The sequence below is a fragment of the Tenrec ecaudatus genome, chromosome 15 (assembly GCF_050624435.1).
Source record: "Tenrec ecaudatus isolate mTenEca1 chromosome 15, mTenEca1.hap1, whole genome shotgun sequence".
Taxonomy (NCBI): domain Eukaryota; kingdom Metazoa; phylum Chordata; class Mammalia; order Afrosoricida; family Tenrecidae; genus Tenrec; species Tenrec ecaudatus.
In genome coordinates, this window is record NC_134544.1 from 27,058,391 (window position 1) to 27,086,215 (window position 27,825).

At 58.0% G+C, this 27,825-nt stretch overlaps 1 protein-coding gene across 2 annotated transcripts; it reads left to right on the forward strand.

The window, feature by feature from the left end:
* The first annotated feature begins 1,310 nt into the window (after positions 1–1,310).
* On the forward strand, positions 1,311–27,825 carry SMAD7 (SMAD family member 7). Of its 2 annotated transcripts, XM_075533080.1 has the most exons (4): positions 1,311–1,905; positions 3,037–3,090; positions 9,045–9,119; positions 25,825–27,825. In XM_075533080.1, exons 1-4 carry the CDS (start codon positions 1,311–1,313, stop codon positions 26,361–26,363), a joined length of 1,263 nt encoding a protein of 420 aa, XP_075389195.1. In that variant the 3' UTR covers positions 26,364–27,825. The 2 variants fall into 2 exon arrangements, with proteins under 2 accessions (XP_075389195.1, XP_075389196.1); XM_075533081.1 differs by lacking the exon at positions 9,045–9,119.

A 27,825-nucleotide genomic window follows, 5' to 3' on the forward strand; every position in this document is an offset into this window, starting at 1 on the left:
GGCGCGAGGACACCCGGGCCTCCGGTGGCCGCCGAGCCGGGGCGGCGAGCAGCCTATGCGCGGAGCCTCGGCGGACCGCCGCAGCCAGGGGAGGGGGCGCCTCGGGCCCCCGCACTAGCTAGCGGCTTGCGCCCCAGGAGGGCGAGAGCGCGCCGACCCGCCGGGGCCCCGCCGCCGCGACGCCCTCCCCCGCGCTGTCAGCCCCGCCGGGCGCCACCACCGCCGCCGCCGCCGCAGCATCTTCTGCCCGGCGCCCCCGCCGGCCCGAGGAAGTCCCGCCGCGGCCCCGGGAGCGCCGGCGGCAGGACCAGACTCCACCGAACACCCAGACGCCAAGGATTGGACCCGGCGAGCGAACGCTTTCTGTGGATTAAAAAAAAACCAGGCGATTTTTTTTCTTTTTTGGCAGAAGACAAGGGAGAGGAAGACCCGCGAGGCTCGACCGGGAGAGCAGGGGGATGTAACTCGTGGATACGATTTTCCACCCCTGCAAACATCTTGTTCTACTTTGTAGACCTTTTTTGGTTTTTTTTCCAACCCCAGTTCCAGCCGGACGCCCCTAGACCTCCGGGGTGCAAGGAGGTTGTTTTTCATTTGGGGTTCTTCGCTTTTGAGAGCGCCCTCCTCATTTCGCCAGACGTCTCATGCCGGGGTGAAGTCCGCCCGGCCCCCTCCTCCGAGCCTTCGTGTGCACGGAATTCGAGGAGATCCGGTTACTAAGGATATAGAGGGAAAAAAATAAATCCCGAGCCTGCTCTTTTTTTTTTTAATTGCCTGCTTCTCCCCACCCCCAAATTAAGTTGCTTAGCAAGGGGGAACGAGCCTTTCTCCGCCCTTCGGCAGGCCGGCCGCCTTTCGATTTTTCAGCCCCGCGGATCTCCCATGTAGGAAGCCGAGGCTGGCGAGACCGACCCTCGGGAGCCGCTGCAGGGGGCCCTCTTTTCGGGGAGGCGTCGACAGGGGCAGGCTCGGTCGCCCCCAGGGAAGCGGCGGCCGCGTTCCTCCGGGGCGCGCCGGGGCCCGAGAGCCGCGCAGGGCGCGGGCCGCGCGGGGTGGGGCAGCCGGAGCGCAGGCCCCCGAGCCCCGGCAGGCGCCTCCGGGCCCCCGTGCGCACCCCGGCCTCCGGGAGACTGGCGCATGCCACGGAGCGCCCCTCGGGCCGCCTCCGCTCCTGCCCGGGCCCCTGCTGCTGCTGCCGCTGCCGCTTGCGCCTGCTGCCCCAACTCGGCGTCCGACTTCTTCATGGTGTGCGCAGGTCATGTTCGCTCCTTAGCCGGCAAACGACTTTTCTCCTCGCCTCCTCGCCCCGCATGTTCAGGACCAAACGATCTGCGCTCGTCCGGCGTCTCTGGAGGAGCCGCGCGCCCGGCGGCGAGGACGAGGAGGAGGGCGCCGGGGGCGGCGGCGAGCCGCGGGGGGAAGGGGCGACGGACGGCCGAGCGCATGGGGCCGGCGGCGGCGCGAGCAGAGCTGGTTGCTGCCTGGGCAAGGCCGTCCGAGGTGCCAAAGGTCACCACCATCCCCACCCCCCAGCCGCCGGGGCCGGCGCGACCGGGGGCGCCGAGGCGGATCTGAAGGCGCTCACGCACTCGGTGCTCAAGAAACTGAAGGAGCGGCAGTTGGAGCTGCTGCTCCAGGCCGTGGAGTCGCGCGGCGGGACCCGCACCGCGTGCCTCCTGCTGCCCTGCCGCCTGGACGGCAGCAGGCTGGGCCCGGGGGCGCCCGCCGGCGCGCAGCCGCCCGCGGCCTACTCGCTGCCCCTCCTGCTGTGCAAAGTGTTCAGGTGGCCGGACCTCCGGCACTCCTCGGAGGTCAAGAGGCTGTGTTGCTGTGAATCGTACGGGAAGATCAACCCCGACCTGCTGTGCTGCAACCCCCATCACCTTAGCCGGCTCTGCGAGCTAGGTGAGAAGTTCTGCGACCCCCGCCAAGGAGCCCCGCCCCCGCGCCCAGGTGCCAGTGGGAAAGACCCCCCCCGTGGCGCGCCGTCTGCGTGCAGCCCCCCGTTCCCAGCGCGCACCCCCTCTTGGAAGGCGGGCCGAGAAGGGACAGGGCCACCCCCCGGGGCTTCCCTTCTGGGCGATACCTTGCTGCCCCGCGGGGCCAGTGTGTGGCCTGGCTTGTGCACACGCACTGCCATGCAGACAGAAGGGGGGAAGTCAGGCGTCCTCGTGTAAGCATCTGCGAGGGGCTGCAGAGGAGGCGGGGTGTCACGCCTCTCCCGTACCCGGAAAGGCGTGGAGGTGAGCGGCCCAGTTGGACGAGGGCCAAGCCCGCCAAGGAAGGCTGGGAGCGGGGAGGGAGGGGTCCAGGCTACAGTATCCCTGCTCTTCGCACAGAGTCGGGGCGGCACGGGGGGGCTGCCCCAGGCCGCCCAGTTTGGGGCTGTGAGGGCCAAGGTGGTTAGCAGGGGAGGCGAACTTGGTACCTCCTCCCCCTCACTGGGCCAGCCCGGGGCCGAAACCGAGCAAGCAGTCAGGCGCAGTTGGTTCTCCCCACTGGACCCTTGCTTCCCCGAAGAGCAAGCATAGAATGTCTGCAGAGCAGTCCGCCCCAGCGGCTCTCTTTATGCCTCCAACACGCCTTTCCACTCCGGCGGGGGCGGTGCACCCCGACCTGTGGAGCTCAGCGGCTGCAGGCCCCCCCCACCTCCAAGTTCATCGGGAGACTTTTTTGGAGGGGGGGGGCTTCCGGGTGGGCTGGTCCCGGAACGTCTGTCGGAGGGGCCGTTGATCCCGAGTGGGGGTGCGGGGAAGGGGGCCCCGTCGCCCCGCGGCCCGGCCGGCCGCGCGCGGTGGCGGTGGTGGCGGCGGCGGCGGCCGCAGACGTGGAGGAGCGGAGCGCGGCGGCTGGCGCCAGGCAGCCTCTTTTGTTTATCTGACAGCTAAATATCAAGACAATCACCGCCTCGCGGCCCTGCCTCCAACCCCCACAGCGAAGACAAACAGTTGGGCTCCAAGAATGCCTCTGTTATCATAAGTTTCTATCTCTCTCCCATGGCGCGGCCTTTATTTTCTCTTACTTTTTCAATTCCAGAGTCTCCTCCTCCTCCTTACTCCAGATACCCGATGGATTTTCTCAAACCAACTGGTGAGTCGACGCGTTTAAAAGTGCCCTCCTGCTCTGACGTGAACCCCAAGCTTGTAGAATGGGCAGTTCTCCTTTCTGGGTAGCTATGGGCGGCCAGGACGGTGCTCTCCCGAGCCGGTTCTTCTGCGACTCCCTTTGGAAACTGGGTGGCTTTTCCCCCAAGAGGTTTTTTGGTTGTTGCTGTTCGTGGCTGTTAATTGTTTTTTTTTTTTAGACACAAAGTTGTTTCCTTAACGGTGGTTCACAGTACCCTTCCTCGTGTTTGCACCCCTGACCGAGCTGGGTTCAGCCTTAGCCCGGGGGACCTTTGATCCACAAGCAGTTGCCTTGGGGGCCAAGGGGGGTGAAGTGGGTGGGAATTTCAACTCCTGAGTTGCTGGGGAGGGGGGAAGATGAGGGCAGCCGGGTTATGTGGACGCATGGGAAGGCTTTCTGGAGTGTTATAGTAGGAAAAGGGATCGCCTCCTTCCCACCTAACTTCCCTCTAAGGTAGTGTTAGGTTTTTTGGAATTCTTGGTTGGGGCCATCAAAGTTTTAGGGAAACTCTGCCCGCCTGTGTAGCCGGGTGCTTAGGGGGGCTGGAGCAGAAGACCCTGCTTCAGAACTGGCATCAGCCCTGCCCAAGTTCGCCTTTGGGTTGGTTGCTGCCCCCTCCATTAAACAGTGGGGGCTGGGGGTGGTGTCATCAGCGGATGGGGGGCCCCAGTTTCCAAAACCCCCTTCTTAGCCTGAGGAGGGAGATGCCTTTGCTCAAAGTAAGGATTGTAACTTTTGCCTCTGGGGCCCGGAGAATGGCAGGCCTGACTGGGGAGGATTTTTTGGTTTGTTTCCCCAGTGTTTCTGGGAGAAAGAAGTGAAGGGTTGTTGGCACCATTTAGCGCCTTCCCCCCCCCCCCCAATTACCCCTTCTCCAAACTCCTCTGTCTTTAGTTTTGGCTGGTTGAGCCTTTCCCCCCACTAATTAAAAGTCTTGCCGGGGCGTTGTCATAAATTAAATACTTTAATGAACGGTGTAACCCATTCTCCACAACCAGCTCTCCCAGGCCAGCTCTCACGTTGGGAAGGGATTGCTGCCTGCCCTGCTGCCTGTGTCTAATAAGGTGGCCTGCACAACATGTGATAGTTTGCTCCAGTTTACAAAACACCAGATAAACGGTCATTAATGAGGTGATAAACCAGCTCTCTGTCTGGCTAACAAGTGATAGCAGGGATCTTGTGTTTCCAAAGACTGTATGTAACCTGACTGGGTGTCTTGGCTGAAATGGAACTCAAAAGTTTTTCATGAGTTTCATGCTCCAAGAGGTCCCCTCTTGTCCCGTGCTGGTTTTTGCTTCTGTCATCTGGGAAAAGAGCCACCGCGGTAGAGGTGGTCTCCCCAGCCACATCCTCAAGTTCCAGACAAGAAGGACTTTTCTTGGGCTTCTAGCAAAGATAGATGTGGGGTTTAAAGCTATTAGCAGGATTTAGGAATTCATTCTGCCAGGCCAGAACCTCATTTTCGGAGAGTGGAGTGATAGATTTATTCATTAGCAAGTGTTGACATTAGGTAGCAAAATGTGTGTAAACAGAGAAGCCACAAAGACAGGAATGTGCCATTTGGGGGGTGGGGAGTCCTCCAGGCCCAGCCAATAGGAAGTGATTAACCTGCCAATGGGAAACGCAAACAGCTGGTTACTCACCCAAAACGTTTTGTTTAAACAAAACAAAACAAAACACAAAAAAAAGACAAACCCCCATGAAAGGGATTGCCCTGGTGCATTGGAGAGCTGCCAGATTGGGGGCTGGTGGGAGCCCTGGGGCCCAGAGGAGTGGGGTGAAGGGGCCGCAGTCCAGGGCTGGGTTGGGGTGCTCCCTAGGTTTTTGTCCCCACCTTGTATATGGAAGAGTTTGGGGCTGAGCACTTGCATTCTGAAATTTCTAAGGGTCGGTTGAAGTTTTGGTCTTGGCTTACTAGTTGAGAACCTAAGGCTTACCAGTGGACGTCTGTTAAACTCTTTGACTAGTTGTTCAACTAAGGGCGATCCCTGGTGATTGTGAGGGGGTCTTGGGCCTGGTACCCTGCAGCCTTTGGCGGGACTTGGCTTTGCACACTTGGGTGCTGGGTCCTCTGGGATGGGGTTCACACCTGAATTGATGGGCAAAGTGCCTTGTGACTGACTCAACCCAGAACCCCCATTCTATAAGGCTTATAGTATAAGGAATAAAAATATGCCTCCAACAGCAAATTGTAGTTTGTGCAGTGGGGATGCTGGGGGCGGTTGCTGGGTAGTTCTGTGCCCTCTGTCTGGATCTGGTGGTCTGAAAGCTTAGAAGAGCGGTCTGGGGGTGTTGCTAGGGCACCCTGGTGGATGCTTCTCCCCTTGTGAAGCCTGACTCTTCCCTGATCCCGTAACCCCAGTGATTTTGCCAGTCTGGGTTTCAATCAAGATCAGACGGGATGTGCTAGACTAGATGATTCATTCATTCATTGGTTCATCCAATTGTTCTACAGCCAGAACGATGGGCGCCCCTTAGAATCGGACAGGTCCCATGCAGTGGATCATTCCTCTGCCCCCAAGGTCTCTTGACCTCCGGGTTGGACCATGTACTTGTGAGACACTTGGCAGGCTGGTCTGTTGGTGATGGAGACATGGTTCTTTTGCTTCTGACTTGTACTTGGGAGGCTTAGAACACGAGGGAAATAAGCCTGGCTCGCTCTCTCGCTCTTGGGATATGGGTCAGAGCTTAGCTTACGCTCATTCTTCCCAGTTAGTTCATTCTTCGGTTGCTTCCCAAACTTGGGTTTTTGAGGACTTTGCTGGAGCTGTGTTGGTCCCTGGATTGTGGTGTGGTTGCTTCTGTCAAGATGACGCGGGGTAGACCCGCGGGACAAGTGCTCCGCTGGACACACGGCAGGGGGGTGGGGTGGGGGGGTAGGCAGCATGAGCTAAATCTCAACAGCAGTGGGTGGGCTAGGTTTGGGGGAGGCTGCTGGGTGAAAAGAAGTCCTCAAGCCCCTCCTCCCCCCAAACAGAACCTAGGGCACTGGACCATGTGGGGGACAGTGGAGGGTGGAAGAGAGGGCTGGCTGGAGTCGCCAAGAATCAATGAGCCAAGGCTCTGGAGTTGAGACCCCAGCTGCAGACCCCCCTACCTGTGGAGAATCTGGGAGAGTGCCGGAGGTGTGGCCCTTCTGACCTCTCCTAGCCCACCTAGAGCTGGAGGCCTATTTGGCTGCCTGGGCCCAGCCCTGGAGGAAGCGCTGCCACGCTTCTGGCCAGACTGGGGAGGAAGATGAGCTCCTTGGGGTGTAGCCCAACCTACTGGGTGGCCCCTTGGGCTAGGCAGGGACGCCTCAGTTTACCTGGATGCATGACGAACAGGTATACTTTGCTACTTCACAAGGGTGGTAGGGCAGCCTAATTAACGTTTGTAAATCCTTCCCGAGATCAAAGGCTCTGTAGAGCAGGGCAGAGCACCATTTCATAAACACTTGTGGTCGCCGGTGCAGAGCAGGCTGCCTTTGATGTGTGTCGGCTGACACCCTGGATGTGGGCCCCTGCTCTGCCCAGGATGCCAGGCCTGTCCTTTGAAACACACCTTGCCCCTGGGATTCCGCCCGCCAGCACCCAGGCCCGGTGGGGCGTGGCCGTGGATAAGTCATCGTGTTTAATATGGGGGTGTCTTCCGTTTGGGGGTGATGGGTGGAGGACACAGGGTTGAGAAAGCCTATCTGGCGCGCGGCGAGGGCCTTCAAAGTTTAGAAAGTGCAGGGTGCACACCACCTAACAAGGAACTCCATTTCCTGCCTCCCCCTATTGTTTTCCATTTGATTAAGTGTATCCTGTAAAGCTGTATATTCCTGTTGGGAATTATACTTTACCCTGATAACATGAGATTACACAGTCTCCCCTCTCCCCCCTGCCTACCGCCGCCACACCCCCTCCGCTCCCCCCAGCCCTCGCAGTGATACTGCTCAGAAACATTCCTATAGTTATTCCTGCCTGCGGGAAGAATGTAGGAGAATCCGGACAGGGAGGACCCTGGTTATTGAGAGACACTGGGGTTAAGGGGGCAGCAGTGGTCCCCGAGTGGTTTTGGGCTTTCTGTAGGCTGGCTTAGATGATCTCCCTTTATCCCCTTTATCAGGAGACTGGGTCCACCGGAGTGTGGTGGGGAGGGTGGGCACCCAGAGGCTCACTTCCCTCTGGGCTGGTCTTTGGTGCGGCCAGGTAGTCCCAACTAGAACTGTTCATAGCATTTCCAGGACTTCCGGTTTGGGGCTGGGGTAGGAGGACTGGATTGAGTTTTCCTGGAGAGGTGGATACTTGGCTGGATTTAAGTGACATCCAACTTGGTGGGTTTGCTTTGGAGCTGGCCCACACCTTTCCTGAGCCAGGCTTTCTGTATGGACTGCTTGCCGGTTGGGCCCCGGCAGCAGTGAGTGATGAGTTGATGGGGGCTGGTGTGTTCTTCTGTCTCCTGGGACTGAGTCCTTGTAGGTCAGGTTGGTCATTGATGTAAGTTGTTGGGAGAGTGAGGTATGCAGTCTTGCTTCTCAGCTGGAGTGGAAGTGATCGGAGTGAACATTCCCGGTTCCTTGTTTGAGCACCTGAGGGTGACAAGGAGCACCCCGCCCCCCCCCCCCCAAGAGGAGAAGTTTGTAGTAGAGTCAGGGCAGAAAGGATCTGAGTGGAAACAACACCCCGTGTTGGTGCCAAAAAGCTGACACAGGATGGCGGGCAGGGAACCTCGCAGGGCCAGGGTTGTCTGGGAAAGCCTCCAGGGTGGAGGGGGAGGTGTTTGGGCTCAACCTTGGAGGGGGCTGGCTGGCTGCTTTTCTTCTGACTTGGAAGCTTGCTGAGAATGTTCTCTGCCTTGATCTGGTGTGGGGCTTGCGCAAGGATGTGTATGAAACTTGGTAGGGAAATGGAATGGAGATGAACTTTCCCCATGAACTCTCTGAAGCTCGGTGTGAGAGTGTGTGTGTGCAGAGAGAGACGTAGACAACTCCTTGCCATCAGCTGACATGCTGGCTCTGTTACAGAGTGGGACTGCCCTGCGGGGTTTTCTTGGTAGCCCTCTTTGGACACAAGCTAGCCAGGCCTTCTGTGGCACAGCTGGGTGGGCTCTGTCTGCAGACCTCTAGGTTAATAGTGGAGTTGGGCACACAAGCCTCTTGCCACCACCCAGGAAGGAGCCTTACGGAAATGCCTGTCACGCTGATTCCTGCTCTTAGCATTCTTGGGTGCCAGGGTGGAACTGCCCCCTAAGCTACTGTCATGGTAACTCCTGGGGCAGACTGCCAGGCTGCTTCTCCCCCGGAGAGGCCGGTGGGTTCCAGCTACAGACCTCTCAGTTCTGTTCTGAGTGGGGTGCTCCTTAAGTACACCTGGGTGAAACCGCGCGGAGCGGGCTTGATGTGCTTCCTTGCACGTAAGGCTCCGCTACCCATTCAAAGAAAGGCTCAAGCAACCCCATAGCCACCATGGCCTCTAAGAGAGTCTGAAGGAACTGGGATGCCTGAGTGAGACCCCTTGAGTCTTAAGCAAGCCTTGCCCTTTATTTTTTCTGCTAAAAGATGTGGGTGGGGGGTGAGAGTTGGGGGCAGCGTAGCCAGGCTTGAGAAAGAAGAGCTCACGCTCAATTTGACCTTGGGAACTCGCTATTTGTTTTCACCCGTGGGGGGGGGTACTTGGTAATAAGACTAGCATTCCAGCCAGTCTGTGATGGAGACGGACTGGACTAATGATTAACTGGCCACCGGAGCCCAGACGGGTGACAAGGTGCTGTGGTCTGTCTTATGATGGGCAGCGAAGCCTGAGCACACCATTAGTAATCCGCCTCGCTGCGGCGAGTCAGCCCCGGGGAATGTGTGGGTCTCCTTGACTGCTTCAGGACCCATGGCTGTGCTCTTAGGCATGATTTACCTGCTTCCACACGTGTTGACCTGCCTCTCCCTCTCAAACCCGCAGCGGACTGTCCAGTTGCTGTGCCTTCCTCCGCTGAACCAGGGGGAACGAATTATCTGGCCCCTGGGGGGCTGTCAGGTAAGAGACTGCCCTCCTTGGTTCCATGGGCTCTGCCCTCTGGCTTCTGCACTCTTCCTGAGGGGGGGGGCGGTGTGGGGCTGGTGGATGGGGAGGAGGGGGAGAGAAACATTCGGCGGGGTCCTTGGGCTTGTCTCATCCTGTGGTTTCTCCAGTGAGGACTGTGGGGTCGGGTCCACAGGGGAGCCTGGTGGTGGTTTATGAGAGGCACCTGGTGCGGGTGCATGGGGTGCCTCCAAGGGCCTGGCTGCTGGCCTTTTGAGAACTAGTTGAATGCAGGTCCAAGGCACAAACTTGACCTTTCAGCTTCTGCCTGCCTCCAGGGTCAGGGGTGGCAGGGTGGTGGCAGTGCTGGCAACCGAAGGTGTGACTGGTTCCACCTAGATGAAAGGAAGGGAGGGCAGGCTATCCATACGTAAGGTTCTGGGACGGATGACCAGGGTGCGGTCCTGGAGGGTTTGGGTGGCAGGTGTGTAAATGGGGCCTTCGTGCCTGCCCTTCGACACTGTCTGTTTCTCAGAGAATCTCACTGCCAGCGGAAATGGAAGGCATTGCATTTTCTCCCAAAGACTCCACTTCCACATGACCTTCCCTGCCCTTCCAGGATGCCAGCCCTGTGTGTGTTTGTGTTTTTTTTTTCCCCTGTATTTAAAAAAAATCATTTTATTGGGGCCTCTTACAACTCGTAATCAGAATCCATCCATCCATTGGATGGAGCACATTTGTACATGTGTTGCCATCCTTTGCCCTGTGTTTTCTAGGAATGCGTTTCAGCAAGAGAGAATGAAGTTTACATTTTTAAAACCAAGGGGGGTGTGGGGGTGGGGGGACACTTCCGGAACATTTCCCGATGCCTGGTTTTTTTACTGTTGGACATTGATGGGGCCCACGGTGGCTACCCAGGTGCAGGAGCTGAGACTGGTTGGCCCCGCCCCGCAGACAAGGAGAATGCCTGTCAGGAGATGCTCGTGTGCTTTGGTTTCAGTGCAGAGTAGACTCTGCCAGTTACCTGAGAGTGCTGTTTGTTCAGAGTTCCTAAGGCAGCAGTTCTAGACTTCTTTGGGCCTCCAACTTTCACAGGGGTCGCCCAATTCATAACAGCAGCAAAAGGGCAGGAAAAAGTAGTAACAAAGATAGTTTTATGGTTGGGGGGTGTCACCACAACCTGAGGATCTGTATTGAAGGGCCGCGGCATTAGGAAGGTTGAGAACCGCTTTTCTAATGAGAAGCAAGCAGGGGCAAAAATGGGGGGCGAGGTATGCAGGCTGGGGGCAGCTGTGGTGGGAGCTTGCAGCCAGGCTGTGCCTGGAGTCTTGTCTGTGCGCTTCAAGGCGGAGTGGTCCGGAAAGGCCAGAGGCCGGAGGAAAGGGGAGAGGGTCTGCCCTGGAGGTTGCTGGACGGGTGTGGTGTTTCCATCTTGGAGTGGTGGGAGGGGCTCCCAGCCCCCTCTGAACTACTTGAAATGAGCAAGGATTTGGGTCGTTTTTTGGAAATGGGCCCTTTTCCCAAGGTCTGTCTTACTGATAAGATCATGTCTGTCTCCTGCAGCTGGAGGAGATCATGCGCCGGCTGAACCAGCCCCTCCTCAGCCAGCCTCCCTGAGACAGACAGACAGATACAGAGAGAAATTCCGGGACCCACACAGTCGTTTGGGGAAAGGGTGGCTTTCCATTCCCAAAATTGTCTCTAGAAAGAAAATGGGGAGTGAGGCCATTAAGAACTGTTTTCCCTCCACCCCCAAGCCAGGTAACTGCAGCCTCTTAGATTAATGAGGGGTTACTAGGAAGGGGGGAGGTGGTGTGTCTGAAAGGATTTAAACAAAACTGTACAAAAAAGCAAGACAAAAAATCCAGAGCGTCCACATGAAAGAGCATTTGTTTTGAATTTTAGCTCTTGATTTACTAATTCCCAGGGCTTCAAAGTTTTAGCTCTTCTTTTCCGTTTGCAGTCGGAGCAGTGTGCTCATGCCCCGCCTCGGTGGGGGAAGGGAGTGGGGCAAGAGAGTTAGACACGGCTAGGTGGGTGGATGTCACTGGGTTTGGGGGTGTCTGGGAGGGGGCAGGCAGGATGGGCACTCGGAAAACTAGGTTGCATGGCCTTTGTCCCAAGAATGCCTCCTGAAAGCCCAGAGTAGAGAAAGCGCAGAGCACCTCCTTTCTAGAAGTTGATCAGGGAGGGGTGTGGGGAAGACTGGGTGTGTCTTCCAGGCCCCCCCCCCAGAGGGTTATGGTCACTGAAGGGGGAGGGCTGGGCTGGATGGGGGTGGGGTGTTAGCCAAGCACGGGAGGGCGGGAGTAGGGCCTAGTCTGCAGGGGGGCCTCAAGGTGGAGTGCAGGGAAAGGTTTCCCTCCCCCTGTCCTCCCCCCCGAAATAACTGCTCTGAGTGTCCCTTTCACAGGCCCGGGTGCTGGTTTCCTTCCTGTCCTGCCCTGACTGAGAGCGGCCCTCATGAATGGGCCTCAGTGCAGGGAGGGAGGATTGCGGGCAGCACAGCCAGGCCTTGATGCTTTTGGCAAAGGAAGAAGGGAAGGGAAAAAAAGCGAATGTGAAATGCTAGGCCTCCGTGGCGGGGGCAGGGGCAGAGGCTGCAGAATGTCCTCCAGAAACACCCGGGTGACTTGCAGTCCTGGTCCTCAGAATGGGGAGGGGGCTGCCGGGGAGGGGAGCGGCACTGCTGAGGTAGCAGCTGGAATAATTCCAGCCTCAAGACTCTCCCCCCTCTCCACGGCATGCTCGGCCACACCCCATGCCGGCACGTTCCCTTGGATGGGGAGACGTTTTTAGAAGGCAGTGACCGGGTTCCAGGAGATTCTGACAGCCAGCTCTCTGAGACAGATGGATGAGCCCGATGCGGCGCACGCGCGCAGACACACAAGCACACGCAGATGCCCATGGCAGGCTTGGGGGGACGGCAGGGCAGCCCCAGTGAGGTTCTGGGGGGTGACATTGCTGCGGCAGTTCTGAATCAGGTCGGCTGCCTTTAGAGAGGCCCTGGTGGTTGCTGGGATGCCAATGTGCTGGCCCAGGGAAGGTCCCTGGTGGCTGTGGACAGGGTTTGCTGAGGATGCCCACTGAGGTCAACAGGTCCATACGGCATGTCAGTTAGCAGTCTATCCAGGTTTCTAGGTCGGGAGGTGCCTTCGTCTGCTTTGCTGGTTTGGCTGGTCCTTCACCTGTCCATCAGCCTGGGCAGGGGATTGGAGGCCAGCAGTCACTTATGAATGGGGAACCCCCCCCCCCAATCCCTGATGTCAAGGAAGGAGGTTGCTGGCAGCAGACACGGAGTCCTGACGGGTTTGAGGGAGCCCGCTCTTGGCTGTGCAAAGCTGTGCTGTAGAGAAGAGCCAGTGATCCAGGGAAGCCAGCTTAGCTCTGCTAGAGTCTGAAGATTCAGAGTGAGTTCTGAAGGAGTGCTTGATTCCACGTGTCTGTGCGTCAGTGTCCGCTCCACGAAGGGCCTCTCCGAACCCCGTCAGTGGTGGCATATTCTTTGGAATATGCAGCCCTGGCTCTGCCCGTGGTCAGTTGGGCCTCAAACCAAGCAGTCTGGGGAGGAGCCCACCCCATTCTGCTTTAAGGACAGCCATTTGGTGGCATGTGGACCCGACCGGTGTGGATGGGCGGTAACAGTAATGGGAGTCAGCAGCTCCTTCCTGTGGGAAACAGCAGCCTGGTTTCACAGAGCCCCCTCCTGCCAGGGGTTTGTACTCACTGCCCAGCTGCCAGTGGGTGGGTGGGCAGTAGTGGGGGGGGAGACGGACGCCAGCACTGGTGACCACAAGTGAGCTTTCTTAGGCCAGCCTGTATCATGAATGAGAGCTCGGAATGCCATCGTCACGTCTACGGGCGAGGGCCAGCTCACCTGTGCACACCCAGGTATAGCAGCTCCGGCTGTTTGTCTGCCTCTGTGTGCGGTGCCCCAGGTCATGAACTTGCCCCAAGAAAGGAGAGGCTTGCAGATGAGACACGTTCTGTCCTGGAAAGAGTGAGGCTGTCGGGTTGGCCTAGATGTCGGGTGACGCACTCGAAGACTCTCTGCCGGCCAGACGAGATGGACTGCACCCTCGGTCACACAGGGCAGTGGGGCCCCGCCTGCCAGCGGGTGGAGGCAGGGAAAGCCAGGTTCGTCGGACTGCAACACCTGTACACTCCCCCCCCCCACACACACATGCGCTTTTCTTAGCAGAGCCTGGCCATGGCACCTCTGGACACGGGGCTGCACAGTGGCAAGTTCTGCATCAGTGGACCAGGCAGTGAGGAGACAGCCATCCCTAAGGGTCATGGCCAAGTGTGGCTCTCCAGGCGGTGGTGGGGACTTGCTTGCCCTGCTGCTGTATGGTGACATGAGGTGCTCGTGACGGGGCCGAGATTGGTCGCAAGGTTGCTGCCGTCTTTTGGGGAGAGGAAACTGCTGGCTGTGGAGTTGGCTGGTGGTGGTGATACAGCAGATGGGTGCACTGGTTGTGCCGGCAGCTCCGTGCATGCGGTCAGGGTGATGAGCATCTCATGGTGACCCTGGGGTCCCTCTGGGACGGGTGGGTGCCTGCATGATCCGTCGAGGGGAGAGTTCTTTAGAGGCCCCTGGGGTCTCCTGGGGGAGCCTGTCTTGGGGCAGTCTTAACTGAAGGAGCAGGTCAACCTCAATTTTACTATTCTGGGTGAGTGGGGAAGCTTCCTTTTCCGGTGGAGACAGGGAGGCAGGGAAGGCTCCCCAGTTCAGAGCCCGACCTTGATGCTGGGGAGGAGTGCACCTGTTCCCACTCGGCTCTTACGCTGCTTCTCCTCAGCCTGCCCTCCAAGGGGCCACAGTGCCAGCCCCCCTGATGTCACTATGGTCACTTGAGCTGCGGCGCCCGCCCCCAGCCTGCTTGGCGATGCGGACCCTTCCCCAGCTCTGTCACCACCGCAGATGGAGGCCCCTTGTGCCTGGACTGAAGCTGTAGGGGCTGCTGAGGGAGCCCCCTGCCCCCTAGCTGACGCTTCATAGAGACTACCGCACGGAGTGGCCGCTGGGAGGTCACCGCTGGCCACCCCATCCTTCCCTCCCGCTCAGGACTGAATGGCTGGCCCGAGGCTGGCGGAGAGCCGACTGTCTCAGAGAGGCTTCCTCTCCAGGCTATTTTCAGCAGGAAGGTATTATTAACGGCCGAGGCAGGCCTGGGTGCAGTAGGAAGACACCAGGGGAAGCAGCCTGCACCAGGGTAGACTCCTAGCCTGGCTCCTCCGCCCTCCGGGGTCTCCTTGTGTGTGGGGTTGGGTGGGTGGGGGTTTGTGGGTGCCCCCCCCCCGAGTTGCTGTGGACAACCCAAGTTGAAGATCTCAGCATGTGCTGTCCAGAGAAGAGGCCTGCCCGGCTAGTTCTCCCTCCCTAAGCTGGCAGCAAAGTGTGGTAAGAGTGGTCTTTGAAGAGGGGGCCTGATAGAATCTGAGGGAGTGGGTGCCCCGCCCGGCCCCCCGTGGTTTGTACAGGAACTTTCTGTGGCCTTGAGGACAGTCGGGGAAGAGCCGGGGTGATAACGTCCACCTTGTCAGTCAGCAGGGAGGACGGGGACAAGAGTGGAAATGGCAGCGGTCTCTGAGAAGAACTCCAGGAAGAAGGCGGAGTTGCTCACGAAAGGCAGTGGCTAAGCAGGAGGCCGGCCCTGGTGGTGGGTTGGTTCTCCCCTTTGCCACCCCCCACCCCCCACGAGAACTCTCAGGCCATTTTCTTTAAGAAAGGGGCTGTTAGAGAACTTTGTTGTTTTTATTATTTAAAAAAATATTTTACCAGAAGGGTCACCTTCCGCTGCAGTGTTTAACTGAAGCCTTATTTCCCGGTTTACTGAAGCCTCTTTCACGACTTGCTGCTTCCTTCCCCACATGGCGAGGCCGAGCCGTTCCTGCTGGGAACGCTTTTTGATTCGACTGCACCACCCTCTGCACTGGGCCCCACCCAGCGTCATTAGCTTGGTTTTAACTTGCACACACACACACAAATTATATATGGTGGGGTTTTTGTTGTTTTTTTTTTTTTTTGTTAGGGCCAGGGAGGGACTTCCTTGAGCTCCCAGCCTCTTCTCACCAGCCGGGTGTGAGTGGGTGTGAGTGTTGGTGCTCGGCATCCTGCAGGTTTGCAAACCACTGAGCCCCGCCATGCCCCCCCACCCCACCCCTCACGGGCAGGCCTGCGCTCTCCAGGGCACCAATGAGGCGCCCTCAGGAAGCGGCCCCAGCAGCCCTGGTGCAGCTGCATTCTAGCTTTGACTGCAGTGAGCCCTCTAACTGCCCTGCCTGGGTGGGGGGGGGGCGGGCGGAGGGGCATGGTGGCCCACAGTCACCCCAAAGCTTCCCCTAGAGGCAGGGCTTGCCCGGGCCTCGGGAGGAAGGACGGTGGCATCGTCCTGGGTGTGCTGGCTTCACTTCCGTTTACTCTGCCATGGGCGGCCGGGCCCCTCCCTGGCAGTGGCACTGGTCTGTGTACCTCATGCCTAGGACAAACCGCCAAGCAGCCCTCTAGGCTGGAGACCAGAGCAGGGAGGGAGCAGGGGGGAACTTGTGAGGCTTCCCGCTGCCTCCCTGCGCCCCTCCCCTGGCTTTGTTCCTTCTTGTGTTTTGTTTTGGCAACAACACAACAGGAGCAGGGGTGTGCACAGCATTGTCTGACGCTTGGGGAGGCTAGCCTGTCCAAACAGAGCGGGACGCCAGGGCAGAGCGCAGTGGGCAGGTGGTGTGCCCACAGGTGCCCAGCTGGTGCCTGGTGGCAGGGCACACCTCTTAGGGTGCTGCAGCCAGCGGGGTGGTGGTTGACCCGGGAACAGGGCCTTCTGCCCTACACCCTCCTGATGCCCACGGAGAGGCCTTGGCCCTCCTGGCTGACCCCTGGAAAGGGTTGCTCCCCTTCGGGCTAAACTCAACTTTGCCTCCCTCTGCCAGGTGGGGAGCTGGCTGGGCCAGGCAGTCAGGTGACCTGCTAAGTAAGGTAAGCACAGGCTTACTTGTGCTTACTTAATAATCTGTCCTGAACCAGTTCGGCACCTACCACCACCACTTCAAAGATTTTGCTGGTACCTTTGGTTGGCAGCTGTCTCTCCCCAAGTCCCACAACCCTTTCCTGCCCACACCAGAGCCTCTTTTTAAGGCTGGTCCCTGAAGGGAAGAGCAACCATCGCTTTCAGGCGAACTTCACTGAGCACCTACTATGTGCCAGGTGCTGTGCTGGGCCCCAAGGATGCGGCTCCCGGAGACCACTGGTGCAGCAGATGCCATGTTTTGTGGTGGCCGGGAAGGGTGTAGGAGGTGGGGGTGGGGCTCCCCCTGAGCAGTTCCTAGAATAGACCGTGCCAGTGTGTGACACAGCAGGGGTGAGCATAGGGTGATGGCTTCTTCCTGTCACTTGGCCTCCACGGGGGCTGTGTGGTCCGTCCGGCAGGGCCAAGCCAAGCTTGTGGATAGACCCAGGCAGGCCTGTCTCTATGCTTCTAGCCCCAGTTGCTGGTCCATCTTGAGGTCACAAACTAACCAGGCCCTGCTGCTCCCCTAGGCTCGGGGGCTCCTGGGAACCCCCGAGCTGAAGGGAGGGGTCCTTCTCAGTGGGACTCCTGCTGGGAAGGAGGTGGCAGATCTTTGGAAGGGTGTCATTTGACCTCACCACACCCCCCACCCAGGGGAGGCTTGCAAGGACTTTTACTTGGGAGACCCAGCGGCGACTGGCAACCCTGATGTTTGTCACTGTTAGACTCCTGGAGCTTCAAGTCCATTTCTGAAGTCTAAGTAGTCCTGCGGGTCTGGCCCTGGCTCTCCCATCTTGGGGTGGGCACGGGAGTCATCTGATAGCAGGCCGGCAGGCAGGTGTTTCATTTTCACGGCTTCCTGCCCTTGCCCACTCCCCCAAGGCCTGTGGCTCCAGGGCTCCTGCAGGAACACTCTTGGCACTTTGGCACCGGGACTGCCTGGTCCCACTTCCAATCTCATCTTACAGAGCTCTGGAAGTCGCTGTCTTATGGACAGAAGGTGGCTCCTGGCGCCAGTTCCAGTGAGCCTGCCCATCGCTGGGCTGCGTTTTCCCCGTTGGATCATGGGGGTGCTGAGCCTCCCCTGGGATGAGGTCCCTTCAAAAGGGAACCAAAACAGTCTGCCACCAAGACACAGCCGAGTGGTGGGGGCTCACTCTCTGCATTCACCGGGTAGCCCCCCTATGCTCAGACTGCCAGTGAGCTGGTTCTAAAGCACAGCCACCCGACCTGGCGGGCGGGCGGGCGGGCGGGCGAGGATGGCTTCTGGGTTTGCAAGCGTCAGCTCTTGTCAGCTCTGTGCGGTTGGCGTGCAAGGCTTCGTCTCTCTCCTGGGAAGCCACTGGGGGAGGGTGACTTGTCCTCCCTGTCTCTTTTCCACCTCCCACTGCTGTTAATGCCTCCTGTTGGCAGGGCCCCACTCCCCACTCTTTGAGGCAAGAGAAGCTCATCACGGAAAAGCTGCGAGGCTCTGAGAGCACCCGGGCGCCTGGTCAGCCACACACAGGGCACTGGCCCCGTCAGCGCTGCCCCACACCTTGATTAATCAGTAACCCAGCAAAAGCTGAGCTTTCACTGCTCTGGGTCTGCCGCACAATTCTTAAACTCCATTGGGTCCCTCTAAGCTCGGTGGGGTCACAGTGCCCCCCCCCTCTGTGGATGTGAGTACTTTTATGGGGAGGAAATCTTGGACTGCTCTGCAGTCATGTAAAGTGTGTGAATTCTGGGAGGGAGGTCTCTGGTTTCAACCCCCAGAGCCCAGCCTGCTCTTCCTGGGGCCAAGGATGGAGGGTCAGCCACCTGCCGGCCGAGGTGCATGGCATTAGGTCGCCTGGTTGTGTGTCTGGACCTCGGTTTGCTCACCTGCACCAGGAGAGCTCAGGCGTGACTCCAGGTCCCCTGCCGTTTAAGCTATCCTGGCTCAGGCCCGTTGTTTCTGTGGTGGAAGCTGATGGCTGTCACTTCCATTCTGAAAGGAAAATATGGGGGTTCTTGATGGTCCCTGGCCCGAGAACTTTTAGAAATAGGGGTTGAAAGATGAGCACGGATTCCCATGACAATTGTACCCTTCTGTGTGGACGCACCTGCACACATGTGTTACAGGTTGGCATGTCCACAATGTTCAGAGCCCCATGCACAGCCTTGTGGAAAGCCCAGGAATGGTGTGTCTGGTCCTGGGAATCTGTCCCCAAGGAGACAGTCCCAGGTGGTACAGCGTGGGCCCGACTACTAACTCACCTGTGGCCCCCGGGAGGAGACACCCCCGGTGGTGTGTCTGAACCAAGAGCTCTAGCCAAGGGTGCCCCAGAGGGCAGTTGTCTGCTAACGCGGGGTGGGGTGGGGTGGGTGAGTTAGCTCTGAGTATCTTAGGGTTTGGAGAAGGGCGTGGGGTGGTGCTGGTCCAGACCCAGGCTCACTTTTAAATGTGAGGCCTGGAGCACTCTGGGGGCCCAGCAAGCAGAGGCCACCCATGGATGGAGCCGAAGGGGAACTCCAGGGGGCCTTGCTGGGGAGGGATGGGCAGCCTGGGCCCCTGGGAAGTCCTGGCACTTTGGGAGTGGGGGTGGGGTGAAAGGGCTGAGATGACTGAGCCGTGAGTGTCAGGGCCAGGAGATTAGATTACGGAGGCAGACAAAAGTAATGATTAACTTTCCCAGTCTGCATGCTGTCTCCAGCCTGTCCTGCTGTTTTCCCTGTAAGGACAGTGTGGCCCTGGCCTGGCCTGGCGGCGACAGGAATGAGGGCCAAGAGTGGGGTGGGGAGGGGCCAGAGAGGAGAGGCTTCCCATTCCATCCCTGGCTGGAATTTATTGGCTGGAATGCAGTAAATGTTCAAAAAAAGGCCCATTCCCTGCAGTGTCAGAATGGTGATGGAACAGGAGAGCTGGGGGGAGGGGGGTGGCCTTGTTCCTTACTGTGTCCTATTCTCAGGAAAACCTGTGGGGGAGGGCTCCTGCGGGGGAGGGGGCAGGGCAGGGCCTGCTGTGGGAATGGGGGTGGATTGCACGAGGCCCACTGGGCAAGAGGCAGCTCTCAAATCCCGAGGGTCAGACCCTGCCTCAGCACCTGGCACCTTTTGGAATACTGGTCCCTAAGATTTAAGATTCTCGAAGCAGGCTTTATTGTTTAGAGTTGTTTTGTCTTTATAGAAAATAACAGCGGATTCTCATGGAAGCACCCCCCGCAGGGCTGTCCCTATTACTAACATCTTGTTTCCAAGTGGCGCCTTTGTTACAATTGAAACAATATTCATAATGCTTAGTAACTCCCAAGTTCAAGTTCACATGGGGGGGGCCCTCACTAGACTGCACTGGCGTGGGTTTTGGCATATGTCTTGTGTCTGTCCTCAGATTCAGACAGAAGATTCTCACTGCCCTAAAAATGCCCTTGGGCAACCTTTACTCAAAACCCCGCCCATGCCCCCCTCCATCTCCCTACACTGCTGCCTTGTCACTGCATCCGCCAGGCCACTGCCTTCCAGACTGGCTCTGTTGGGGGGTGTCCATCCACCTGTAACGGGTCATCGCCCTCGCTCAGAAACGTCTCTGTAGGAAGATGAACACAGGTGGTTACTGAGAAAGGAGTCCTTTGCTGGGTTCTCTGTAGGTGAGACAGACAGACAGACTCCACATCCCAGTGCTGGAGGGGGAGCTGATGTCTCCGAACTCTCGTGTGGCAGGCAGGCACATCCAGGGTGACTAGAACACAGCTCCTGGCCCCCAGTGAACTTCTTGATTGGCTGGTTGTCCCATCTCTGTCGTGGGTCCTTAGAGGTGGGCCGTTCCAGATGGCCTGCTGGCCGGAAGGCAGGGGAGTAGACCGTGCCTGGCAGGTCTGGGGTTCCTGGGTGTGCAGGTGTGTGTGCCTATCTCAGGAGAGTTCTGTTTGGGGGGGCCTCGACGGTGTGAATTGTGTGGGGCAGAAGCTCTGCCTTGGTCATTAGAGAGGCCCATTTACTGTAAATATTATGAATGGAGTTGGCTGGATCGCGAGTCCCCACCCTTCCTCTGCGGCCAGGGCAGGCAGCAGGCAGGCGCTGGGTACACTGTAATTTGCATGACTGAACACTGGAGCACAGGAAGCCGCGTCAGCCCGACTGGCGAGACAGACCGGAGCGCCTGATTTGTGTGGCTTCCCTTCCCTGCCCCGCGTTACCCTCAATTATGTTCTCTGATGGCAAAAAACGTGCTTAGCAGGGGCCTCGGACTGCTGGTGGGGCGGGTGCTGCAGGCTTACCTTGGGGCTTGGGGGTTTAAAGGAGGGTTGGGGAGATAGGCCTCGTTGAAGTAGCGGGGGAGTAAGTTTTAACTGAAGTATTCCTAAGTCATCAAAATTATTCCATTTGCGTCACCAGCCTCTAGGTTGGTAGTCTAGCCTAATCTGTTAACACCAGCGACCCAGGAACCTGGGAGAAAGGCCGGGCCACTAGGCCTGGTGGGCAGTGGAAATACGGTAGTGATCAGGAGTTCTCTCACGGGGAAACCCTGTTTTATGAGATCAGTGAGCGACGAGACGGGGGACAGCACACGTTCGTAGTGTTGAGACAGGAAGGTTGGTATAGCCATGGGGAAAATAAGGCCCTGTCTTTTTCTTGCCCTGTTCTGGAAGGTACTGAAAAGAAGTAGGAAGAAACCAGCTTGGCTTACGTCTGACCCGGCACATTTATGAATCATAGAGTCAGCCAGAAACTCCCGTCAGGAGTGGAAGGGGCCCCTAAGCATGTGGTTCCACCCTCCTCAGGTGGGAATCCTGCTGGTACAGTGGGGCTGCTAACTCAAGGTCAGCAGTTTGAAACCAACCACCAGCTAGCTGCTCTGTATAAGAAAGGCTTTCTGCTCCCAGAAAATACTTAGTCTTGGTCACCCATGGGTGGTGGGGGTTGTTTGCTCTGCTCTCCACGGTCACTATGAGTTTGGTTTGATTTTTGGTTTCCTCATCTATTAATTTACATGCCAGCTAAGGCTCCGGTTCAGAGGCCAAGGCCGCTTGGCCGAGGTCACAGTGTCTTGCTGACAAAGATGAGGTTTCTCTTTGGTTCGGGGCCAGACCTGTGCTCAGCTCCAGAAGTAAGAGAAGCGTTTCCTAAATGTGTCCTGAAGGATCTTCGTTTCTCCCTCCAGTGTTTGGGATAGCACCCTTGGGTGTGGGGAGTGGGTGGGATGGGAGGCCTGGGTGGCAGCCCACCCACAGCTCTCACCAGCTGGAGGCCCAGCTCTGCTCTTTGGCAAGTGACAGGCGTGTCATGTGCACCCTGCAGGTGGCTGTCAGGAGCCCCGGAGAAGTCTGGTGGTGCTTACGGGATGTTCTCAATGTTTGCGCCAAGCCTCTCCGCCTGGGTGCGTGAGGGGAACCCAAGGGTACCAGTGGTCAGTGGTGTTGGTGCAGTCAGAGGACCCAGGAGAAGACACTGTACATTTCTCTGTTGACAAGCGCCGCCACCCCCACCCCCCACCCAAATTCACACACTGTCCATTTGGTGGGGCGCTTGGGCGGTGTGGTGAAAGAGTCCGCCCGGGCGTTATGAATGTGAAACCCTTTCCGTTTATTTTCATCCCTGTGGGGCGTTTGCTCTAGCTCCCCCGGGGCTGTCTGTCCTGCCTTCACATCTAGGCCCTTAAGGAACCTGGTGGAGCCCTGGGGTGATCCGAAGCGTTCTGGGCGATTCTGAGCTCCGCGTTCCCCCAGCCCTCCGCAGAGCACGGGCTTTACCAAGGACCCTGCCTGGTGCCGAGGTTCCTGCCTAACTTGGCCCTGAGTCCCTTTTGTCCCAGCGGCCATCAGCTTCCGAGCCTGGGTGGGAGGGGTGGGGAGCGTGCTGGTGCTGCTGTTAACCTTTGAGATGTCTGAGGCGGGGAGCAGGGTGGGAGGAGGCAGCCCCGGGTGGCGCCTGGGGAGGGAGGACCCTGGACTGCGGCGGCTGGTGAGGCCAGGTGTGGCACTGTTTGTTTCAGGATTGCCTGGTGAAGCCTCCCCAGGTCACACCTCCTGCCCTCCCTTTGCCCCCCTCACCTCATTTCTCCCTCCTCAGCCCTTGGCTGGCCTGGCTGGCCCTGCCCCTCTGGCTCACAGTGGACTTTCACAAGCCGAAGCCCAGCAATGAGCACCTTTGAGGCCTTCAACCCATCGTGCACCCCCACCCACCCCAAATCTCCTTGTACCTACTACCAGGGAAGGGTGGGGCACAGTCACGCGGTCCGCTCACCTGTGCCCTCGAGACCCCACATGAGGGGTCTGTTCATGAGCCTCTGGTCTCTCGTAAGCTCTGGCCTTTCCATTCATGACCAGGAGTCACAAAATACCTCCTTGTTGGCTCCATCTTTTCGCGCACCCCCCCTTTGTAACACCCACCTCTCCCTTCCCCTTTAAAGGGGAGGCTTTATGCTTTAAGGGAAATGAGAGGGGAAGATGGGGGTTGGGGGGACGAGACACCTTCCAGGAGTTTTCGGCAGATTCAGCATTTTTCTGGTGTTGCTCCAAAAATTCCCCAAGCTGTAATAAAGGGGGGAGAGGGGGTGGTCAGGAATGTGACCAGGCATCTGATTAGTTAGCATTTTACAACCCAGCTTCTTCTAGTAGGATGTTTTCAAATGAGCAGCATACAGTTTTTCAAACAAGACCTTGGGCAGTTTTCGGGGGTGGGGGCTGGGGGAGCTGTTGGAAGTATTGGGGAAAGTTGTAAAGCCGAGAGAAATGAATCTGCGTGTGTGCGTGCGCTTGCTTGTGTTTAGCATCACACGAGGGTGTAAGTATCAGCGACATTGATGGAAAGCCACCCAAAGCCCCCAGAGCCTGCGTCCGTAAACTCCGGAATATCCCCTGGCCGGCAAAGCCATTGCTGTGGCGGATGCCCTTCTGGGGGCCAGAGTAGAACTGTGTTCTTGTGGCGGGGGTGGGGTGGGGGGGAGGCTCGCTTGGGGGAAGTGGATTGCCGAGCCTTAACCTCCAGGTCCCTCTGGGCTGACTTGAACTTGCAGCCTTTAGATTCTTCAGAACTGGTAGCTGCTTGAACCACTCAGCAGCTACCCCCTCCCCCAGGCCCTGGTTGTCATTGGGTCTCTTCCGTGTTGGTCCCCACAGCCCTGGGAAGCCCCAGCCAGCTGAGCATCCATGCAGACCTCTGTGGGAGACCTTGTGGCCCGATTCGGGGAACACTGCTTCCCTGAAGACGATGCTGAGTGGTTCCCAGAAATGGGCCCTGCTAGGGGATCTCTGTACCAACCGCAGTGCACGGGGGTCCCCAGTAGGTATGACGAGCTAGAGGAAGCGCTACCTTTGCCCTGGTTTTGCAGACAGGACTGCTTTATTGTGCTGGGCATGAAGTGTCCAGACCATGGGTGGTGGGGCAAGCCTGGTGGTAGGGACAGCATGAAGTGGGCAGGGGAGGGCATCGGCAGGCAGAGGTCTAGTCGAGGCGGTTCGGGCCCTGGGCAGACTTTCAGGGACACCCACACGCTGCCGTTTATCTGGGCTGGACTGCTCACCACAACAGAGCAGGGCTTTTCCTAGGAGATGTCTGGCAGCAAATTGCCGGGTGGACGGCGGCTGCACAGATGAAAGAGGCAGGGACTCATCCGAATGCACCCCCTCAGGTGGCGGGACTGCCCAGCCCCCAGCCGGCCTCCACCGCCCCCCTCTTCCCTGCCGGTCCCGCCAGGCCCCACCCTGAGGCTCCCCAAGGGTCTCCCCAACCTGCCTTTGCACCCCTCCCAGAGGCTCAGGGTGGCTGTTGAGTTGGGTGCTCAGCCAGGGTGGCTTTGTCAGTTCAGCCCCCCCCCACCTCCCCTTCCTTTCCCGCCCGCCTAAGCTTGCAAGCTAGAGCATTCGTAGGTGCGAGGGAGCCGCGGTCTGTGGAGCACGCACTGGGCAGACCTGAACTCCCTCTGCCAGGGCTCCCGGAGTTGATTAGCAGTTGAAGGGTAATCTGCAGGGACAAGTTCATGCCTGATGAGTCACCTGCTTGGAGCTCAGGCCCTGTGCTTGTTTCCCATGTGCTCGTGCTTGTGTACGTACACCCACATGCAGGCATAGAAACACACTTACACATCCACTAACCGTGCATCCCACACTCTGTCTGTCTGTCTCTCTCTGACACACACACGGTCCAGCGGGGCTGGCAGGCCAGCTTCCTGGTGTTGGTGCTCGGCAGATGGAGCAACCCGGGTGGGCATCTGAGAAGGCCTGGCTGTGGGGGTGGGGTGGAGACACCTCTGAAGGGTGTGTTGGCTGCGGGTGGCCTCAGTGGTCAGCAAGGCCCCAGCCTCGAGGTGCACACTCAGACCAAGCTACCTGAAGGCACTCACCTCAATCCACGGCTGGCTGCTTTTTTTAAAGAGAGAGAGAAGTTAGTGGCACTGCCTGCCTCCAGGTTACAACACGTCGACAGTGGGGAGGAGTTTGTACGAGTGGTGCTGGGTTACCCAGCCTGCCCAGGCAGCGGGACATGGGGCGCCTGGGGCCCACCTCCCAACCACCACCAACCTTCGTGGCCCTGTTATTGCATAAACAAGCCAAACAAGCAGCATCACCCCACCCCCAGCTCCCAGTGTGAGACGAGGGGCTTCAGGGGAGGCGGTGTGAAGCCCCCACAGCTCTCGGCTCCTTCCCTGCCTTCTCCCCATTTCTGTTAACAAATACAAGGCTTCCGGTCTCCACCCTGCCACCACAAACCACAGCGTTCCTGCAGCCGGGCTGGCTGTGGAGACAGACAGACAGACACACACACACACAACCCTCCCTCCCCCCGAAGCTGAGTTTGCTGTCGACTGGGGCCCAGTTGACAGAGGGTCCTGTGGCAACAGCCCCTTGAGCCCCCTCACTGCCTCACACGGACCCCCTTCTAAAGACCCAGCCAGGCGGTGTGCCCAGTCCTCCCTCACTGGCACCGCCTGTAGGAAGAGGGGGCTTCCTGGCAGGGAGGCAGGCAGGCAGGCGGTGGGGAGGGCAGGAGGAAGAACAGCATTGCTCTGTGCAAAATCTAGATGCTTCTGGGGAGGGAGGGGTGCTCCCGGGTGGGGGAAGCTGGCAGAGCAGGGCTGCCAGTGTGGCCGTGTCCACCTTAAGACTTGGCCAGAGGGGAGCCCCTGGAGGTTGCCTACACGACGGTGTGATGTGTAATCTGGCATCTTGCGGTGAATTCACCCTGTGTGTGCTGTGTGCCTGCCGACAGACTGGGGCTTGTTTCCCTGTTAGGGGAGATGGTTTTGTTCGTTCCCCAGACACGCCCATGGGCCCCACCCTCGGTGGGACTGACGCAGGAGCACTGGCTCGAGACTGGATGACAAATGCAGGAGGCCTTGTTGAGGTGGCCCTCGAGCCAGGGGACCTCACCGCCTCCCCTCTCGCAGGCTTTGCGAGCGCCCTGGCAGCCGGGACAAGGGCCTGGAGCAGCTGGCCTGCCAGGCTTCGTTCCAGTTGTCATGTGTGTCATCGGTGTCCATCCCCTGCAGGCCCTGGCTGGCCCTAAAACCTGAACCAGCCAGGTAGCCCAGAGCCCCTGGTCTATGGTCTGCAGGAATGGGGCTTCCTGTGGCCCAGAAGGCCCGGGCTCCTCTGGGTGCTGTGTTGGTGGGGGGAGTCCCAGCAGGCTGACCTCTGACCTTGCAGTACAGTCTAGCACTGACACCTCCCCTGTCTGGGGCTGGGCGCTGAGCAGGCTGTGGACACCTTGGGACAAGTCCTTGTCACCACTAACCGTGCCTGTCGTTTTTTGTCTTTCAGATTCCCAACTTCTCCAGGAGCCTGGGGATCGGTCACACTGGTGCGTGGTGGCATACTGGGAAGAGAAGACGCGCGTGGGAAGGCTCTACTGTGTCCAGGAGCCCTCCCTGGACATCTTCTACGATCTACCTCAGGGGAACGGCTTCTGCCTGGGACAGCTCAGCTCGGACAACAAGAGTCCGCTGGTGCAGAAAGTGCGGAGCAAAATCGGCTGCGGCATCCAGCTCACCCGGGAGGTGGACGGCGTGTGGGTGTACAACCGCAGCAGCTACCCCATATTCATCAAGTCGGCCACACTGGACAACCCGGACTCCAGGACACTCTTGGTACACAAAGTTTTCCCCGGCTTCTCCATCAAGGCGTTCGACTACGAGAAAGCCTACAGCCTCCAGCGGCCCAATGACCACGAGTTCACGCAGCAGCCCTGGACCGGCTTCACGGTGCAGATCAGCTTCGTGAAGGGCTGGGGCCAGTGCTACACCCGCCAGTTCATCAGCAGCTGCCCGTGCTGGCTGGAGGTCATCTTTAACAGCCGGTAGCCCCGACGGAGCGGCAGCCGAGAAGGCCGTGGTTCGAACGACTTTGCTGCTAACATTTCTCTCCTCGAGTGCTTGCTTTTCATGCAAACTCTGGTGGTTGTCGTGTCCCCCCCAATTCTTGTTTCTGTTCTGATTTGTTATGTCCTTTGAGAAATAGCTTATGAAAAGAACTGCTGGTGTATTTGTTTGGCGGGGAGGGAGACAGGATGGTTAACAGGGACACCCTGACGTGCATAGGGGGTGGCAAGGGAAGGGCACCTCCAAACACCTTGTACGAAAGGTTTTTGGGTCATTTCACTTGCCGGAGGTGCGTGGGTCAGTGAGCGAGCATGGACGCGTGGGAGCGAGAGAGTGTTTGTTTTTTACAGGTAGCTGGTGCCGCATGCTCCCTTTTCCCCCCAAGCTGAGCAGTTTTCCACCCCAAGCCGCGTCTCTGGCTTTCTGGACCTGCTCAGTGGGGCAGTGTCCCAGCAGCCAGGCTCTGTCCCTGCTGGCGAGGGAAGGGCCCACCGGCCCACCCCACCATGCTCTCCCATCCTCAGACTCAGGCCTACCCACAGGCTTCTTAGAAGCAGCCCCGCCCCTGTGAGAGAAATACCATTGTTCCCCTCCCACCCCACCCCCCCTGAATTACACGCCTCCTGCCATGAGTTGACCCAGAAGTGTCTTTCTGTCTTGGCCGTCTGCTCCTGGGTGTCTCAGATGGGCTTCCAAAGGCCACCGGGCCGCCCGCCACCACAGTATTGCACCCTGCGTCCCTTTCTCTCCCCCGCTTGCCCTGGTGACATCTGGTTTGTCCTGGACTTGGAAACCAGCTCAGCCCTCTGTCCCCTCCCCAGCCTGTGTGCTGAGCTCTGTTAGACCAGCAGGTGGGGGAGGAGGTGAGGGGGGACGAGGCCACTCAGCAGCCCCGCCTTCCTTCCCACCAAGGATTTGGGCCATCACAACCTTAGGCCGACCCCCCCACTGTTCTGTTATTTCTTCTACGAACTCATACAACTCGTATGATACTTTGACGCTGTTCTTAGCTCAATGAGCATGATTAGACTTTAACATAAGCTATTTTTCTAACTACAAAGGTTTAAATGAACAAGAGAAGCATTCTCATTGGAAATTTAGCATTGTAGTGCTTTTGAGAGAAAAGGACTCCTGAAAACCAGAAAACAACACAAAAAACCCCTGAGATTTATTAAAGAAAAAATGTATTTTATGTTATATATAAATATATTATTACTTGTAAATATAAAGACGTTTTATAAGCATCATTATTTATGTATTGTGCAATGTGTATAAACAAGAAAATAAAGAAAGATGCACTTTGCTTTAATATAATGCAAATAACAAATGCCAAATTAAAAAAAAAGATAAACACAAGATTGGTGTTTTTTTCTATGGGTGTTATCACCTAGCTGAATGTTTTTCTAAAGGAGTTTATGTTCCATTAAACAATTTTTAAAATGTA